Consider the following 5,841-nt stretch of genomic DNA (forward strand, 5'->3'; position numbering starts at 1 on the left):
AAATTTCGAACTCCTTTTGATATTTTCAATCAATTGTAACAACACTCAATCCAAACAACTAACAAACTCAAAAATCTTATTTTTGAAAGCAAAGCTTTGAATGAACTTTCAATGTTGGAACGTTGAATCTTCAATTTTCTTACATTGCAACTAGGTGACACAGGGAAGAAGCAGTAATGACGGAAAGCCTCTTGAAGCATATGTAGAAGATGTGAGAAGAAAATAGACTGAAAGCAATGGTTTGTGAGAACATAAATTTAACTCCATAACTTTTAGAAGAAATGGTTAGAAGAAAACAGATTTTGTATTCCCTAATGCTTTTAAAATATATATAATATGGGCTAGGTCAAGTAAAACTTAAAAATATTGACCATTTTTTGTTATGGTGTGAAGTCAAGTATATTTTCTTGTAATTCTTTCTTTAAAATATAACCGGTAGGTAAAAAAAGAGCAAAAATTACAAAAATAACAAAAAAGGACCCAACTATGCACGAAACAAAAGATACTTTTTTGTTTTTCCGTTACTTTTCTTTCGAGAGGTTTGTTTAAACTTTTTATCATCTTTTCCAGACTATATAAAGCAAAACTTTACATATCCAGAGACTTTTATGATACTTTCTTTAATTTGCAATTATATCCCCAAAAGACTTTATCTTTTCATTCTGGTCCCCATAGTTTCTGGGTGTAACTGCCCACATGATTGTTGGGTTCTGCAACACTAGTACTACTATATACACACACACAGACACACACCTCCCTTTCGTTCTCATATTTGTCGCCATTTGAACAGTTTTGCCCACTATTCTGAGCAATAGTTTCATGAGAGAGAGAAGCAGAAACAAAATTCAAATATTTTTGTTTGAATCCCAAAACAAACATCATAAATTGTCTACCGCCACTCAACTCATAGGATTATCCTTCTGTCTTGTCTTCTCTGTCTCTATTAGGCAACAGAAATAGCAGCCTAGTGACTGAAGCAAACAGCCATCTTTTTCAAAAAGAAAAAAAAAATCTGTTCTTTTTTCTTCTTTAAATTTTGTTGAAGAAGAAAGAATTTGATTTTATCTTGTTTTTGGTTCTTTTTCATGGACCCATTTGAATTTTTCATCTGTTTGTTCTAGTTGTTGATGTTAAATGGACCCTTCTTTTTCCTCCATTATCTCACCTATAGCACCACCCATTTCTCCAGTTTTTTCAGCAACACCCACATTTTCTCCAGGTTCTCCATTTTTCTTCTCTCTCTCTCTCTCTCTCTCTCTCTCTCTCTCTCTCTCTCTCTCTCAAGGGCTTAGATTTTCTTGGTTTTTAATTTTCAAGATCCAAAATTTAAAAATTGAAATTATGGGAGCTGTCATAGGAGTGCATTTAATGTTAGACTGCATTTTTTAATATATGGGTTTTTATTGTTGTTAATTCTCCTACATTTAATGTATTTGATGTTTATTTTTGCAATTTTGTACTTTATTTTTAGTAGTTTCAGTCATATCTTTTGGCTTTATTTCTTAGATTTTAGTCCATATTTAAACCAAAGGTGTCAACTTTAGCTTTGATTGATTTATATCTATTCATTATATGGAATCAGAGCTTCAAGTTGGGAGTCAGAAACATCATATGGATCAAAACAGGAAGCTGCTCATGGCACTAATTGCAGCCTCTTCTGCATTGGGAGCAATCATATTTTTCATGATTTGCTTCTGGATTTATCATAAGAAGAGATTACAGAAATCTGATTTGGACAGCAGTCATAGCTCAGGTACATTTTTCTTGATTTTCAGATATTCGAGCTGTCGAAACACCATCTTGCAGGAATGCAGGGTAAGGCTTCGGACAATAGACCCTTATGGTCCGTCCTTCCCCGACCCCATATAGCGGGAGCTTAGTGTACCGGGCTCCCGTTTTTACACTTATGAATTATGATTATGTGATTTGCATATGCCGTGCTTTAATTTTTTTGTCTCAGATATCTTTGTTTTTGATTGTGAAGGTGGTGTGAAGGGGATTGCATTAGGACCAGTTATGTGTAAATTCAATTCTTTGAAGTCCACTTATAGTAGTAAGAAAACAACATCTGTTTGTTTAATGGAGTACAAGACATTAGAATCAGCCACCAACAATTTTCAAGAAAGTGAGATTTTAGGTGAAGGGGGATTTGGATGTGTATACAAAGCTAAATTGGAAGATAATTTGTATGTAGCTGTCAAGAAACTAGAAGGAGGAACTCAAGATGCCATTAAAGAATTCGAGGTACCAACTTTTTTGTTTTCCAAACGATCGTTCTTGCCTTGGCCATCCATCGATTTGTAACTTATTGCTATTTCCTTTTATCTCTCAATTTGGATTTGCAGACTGAGGTAGAGTTGTTGAGTCAAATTCAACATCCGAATATAATTTCATTGTTGGGATATTGCATTCACGGTGATACAAGACTCCTCGTGTATGAACTAATGCAGAATGGATCTCTAGAAAGTCAATTACATGGTAGTATTATATTTCAACAACTTAAGTTAGTATTAAACTCTTGAAAGAGAAATCTTGAAAATTAAACTTGTCATTTTCTTGATTTGATGTGTTATTTTAGGACCTTCCCGCGGATCAGCATTAACATGGCACCACAGAATGAAAATTGCCCTTGATGCAGCAAGGTGAGGAGGGTCTGTTAGAAAGTAGACAAGACCATGTGTTTTATTTAATTTAAATTATTGACATTTGAGTATTTACAAATTGCTACTGTTTGACCAGAGCATTAGAATATTTGCACGAGCACTGCAATCCACCAGTGATTCATAGAGATCTGAAATCATCTAATATTCTTCTAGATTCCAACTTCAATGCAAAGGTGAAAACTTTATTACAATTTCTATTGTATATCTTGATATCGACATTATTGCTGTCTCGATCTGGAATTATGCAGTGTGAGAAAATGGACCCAATCTCCGGTTTCCCTCTTAATGTTGTGTTTAATTTCAGCTCTCAGATTTTGGTCTAGCTGTGCTCGGTGGGGCTCAAAACAAAAACAACATCAAGCTCTCTGGAACTTTAGGTTATGTAGCCCCGGAATACCTTTTAGATGGTATGCCATTCTTAACTCCTTAGCTTCTAATGCAGAAATGATTTCCCTTTTCCTCTCTCCTTTTATTTATTTTTATATGAAAATACTAATTATAATGAATTTTGAATAGAAGTTGAGAGATCATTAGAAAAGTATCCATAAGCATAGAACTTGCACATGTGGCCACAGGGGACAATTGGTAAGGCTGATCATTTGTTAAAGCAAATAGGTATAATTGCAGCCACTTTAATCACTTAAACTCCTTTTATTATGAGGGGCCAGTAATCACTGAGATGTTTTTACATTTAAGAATCATTCCCTTTTTATGGTCATAACTCAATTAAATTAGGGCCCCAAAGAGGATCTACAATTCTGTATTCAGATACAAATAATCGTTACACAAATAGCCGGCCGGATTCAATATTTTACTTTTCCTAGCCGGTATGCATAAATTATGCACTAATTATATTCGATCATACACATATTATATATGGACTAGATGCATATTATACACCCGCCGGCTATTATTAGTTTAACCGATTGGGTGAACAACTATTTGGGTTAATTCTTGTAATTTAATCCAAGTCTAATATCTTATAGGTGGATTCGTTTAATTGTGCCAATTTGGTTTTTCTTCTCTTCTTTTTACCTCCATCTGAAAAAGTTGGCAATTTCTTCTTTTTTTTTTTACAGGAAAGTTAACTGATAAGAGTGATGTATATGCATTTGGAGTTGTACTTCTGGAGCTTCTATTGGGAAGAAGGCCTGTAGAGAAACTGGCACCAGCTCAATGCCAGTCTATAGTCACATGGGTAAGTATTTAATTGCTCTCAGATCCAATCCATTTTATTGAATATTTCCTCATTATGACACTTATTCTTTTCGGAAATTAAAGCTCAATGCTTAAGTTTTTATGGAAATGCAGGCCATGCCTCAGCTCACAGATAGATCAAAGCTTCCAAATATTGTGGATCCTGTGATCAAAGATACAATGGATTTAAAGCATTTATATCAGGTTTGTCCAAAATAAGCTCTTAGGCTAGCGGCATTCATGTCTAGCAGAAATAACTCTTCCTCACTATTCCTTGCCAAAACTGAGCTAACTTTAACTTTGTAATGTGACATTTAATACTTTGTTACACTTTTATTAGTATTACAAAGAGGTCTCTGGGTAAAGAGGTGTTTACCGCTAGAAAAGCAATCAAACTATAAGTGAATAAAAATAAAATATCTATTAAGGATTAGGCTAGGTTCGATTTTACATTTTAACACTATTCATACAACTTCATAGAGGCTAGCAGTTGGCATCAGGGGTGGATTTAGGGGGCGGAAGGGGATTCATCCGAATCCCCTTCGCCGGAAAATTACACTGTATACATAAGGCAAAATCCGGTTTGTGCCGTTATATATTATATTTTGAATCCCCTTAACACAACCCAAATGTATAGCTCAGTGGTCGACAATGTTCAAAACCTTTGTGAGGTTGCTGGTTCAATTTACACTGGCATATCAACCAACATGCATCAACTGGAGAAAGCTTAATATCCAAAAAAGAACATTAAAATGATACACATGGACGCTTAAGGTTAACTATGATACAAATATTGGTTTACAATAGCTAAAAACTTATTACTTTAAACTACATTAGGATATTTGACATTGAGACTGGTGCTCTCTCTTATGGTGATGTGTAGGTTGCTGCAGTTGCTGTGTTGTGTGTTCAGCCAGAGCCGAGCTATCGTCCCCTAATAACGGACGTATTACATTCCTTAATCCCCCTTGTTCCGGTAGAATTAGGTGGGACATTCCGAGTCACTACACAACGCGTACTGGCGCCTTAAGGGAGCTGATTCTGTCGAAGAGTTACTTTGGTTCCAATATTGATGGTGTCTGCAATTTTCTAAGTTGCGCCTGACCAATTTTGCATCACTTCTTTGCACATTTTTGGCTATTATACTAATGGCAAGTCAAGGAGGGATGTTGGTCTTGCCAGAGCAGAAGATAATTCCAGTATTCAACCTCAATTTTCTATGTAAATTGAAGCAAGTGAATTTTGATTTATGAAATTGGTGTATATAGAAAAGTCACCTGAATTGTTAATGTATTCACAAAAATTGGATTTTTCATTTTCCGGCTTAGTAAAATTTTATTTATCTGGGGATATTTAGTCCCATGGAAAATAATGTGAGAAGTAGGATATTTACATTATAGTTTTTCGTTCTCTTTCCACAATAAGAGAAGTGAGAAAAATTCTCCGTTTAATTTATTGAAAATTTCACGTACCTTATACTTTTAAAAAGCATCACATTAGTCCTTTCACTTTTTTTTTTGCAAGCAGTCTAGTCCTTTTAATTTTTGCTTTGTACTGGTCTAGGCCTTCCACCAATTTTAACCTTTAAAATTTAAAGGAATAAGGTCTAATCATGGTATTTCTCCTAAACAAAAGAAAATAAAGAAGGAAAGCAAGGTTTTAAGTTGTTAGTGTTTATACAAAATGGGAATTTATGAGAGAGATATCCTTCTGTTATTTACGGTATTATTCAAAATCAAACCCATTTGTCATTTCTCAAAATAATAATAAAAAAGTAAAACCATTTGTCCCGCTTTATTGTTCTTGAAGTTTAATTTGAATATCTGTTGCTAAATTTTGTTAGTAATTTTACTTTTACTCAATTTACATATGCAGGAACTAAATATAAAGTCTTCTTATATTAAAGTTGCAGGAGGGACTTTTCCAAATCGGAAAAGGGCCTAAACTACCCCTATCGTTTGCTAAATGGTTTATAAATATC

The 5,841-nt window shown here is 34.3% G+C and overlaps 1 protein-coding gene across 1 annotated transcript; it reads left to right on the forward strand.

Moving 5' to 3' along the window:
* The first annotated feature begins 768 nt into the window (after positions 1-768).
* On the forward strand, positions 769-5,229 carry LOC104215992 (probable receptor-like protein kinase At1g80640). The gene is made up of 10 exons (XM_009765951.2): positions 769-1,219; positions 1,583-1,753; positions 1,985-2,244; positions 2,346-2,478; positions 2,579-2,642; positions 2,740-2,836; positions 2,968-3,070; positions 3,743-3,861; positions 3,975-4,064; positions 4,744-5,229. The coding sequence occupies exons 1-10, from the start codon at positions 1,135-1,137 to the stop codon at positions 4,888-4,890; spliced, it is 1,269 nt and encodes a 422-aa protein (XP_009764253.1). The 5' UTR covers positions 769-1,134; the 3' UTR covers positions 4,891-5,229.
* The last annotated feature ends 612 nt before the right edge of the window (positions 5,230-5,841 follow it).

Source organism: Nicotiana sylvestris, chromosome 8 (assembly GCF_000393655.2).
Source record: "Nicotiana sylvestris chromosome 8, ASM39365v2, whole genome shotgun sequence".
Lineage (NCBI taxonomy): Eukaryota > Viridiplantae > Streptophyta > Magnoliopsida > Solanales > Solanaceae > Nicotiana > Nicotiana sylvestris.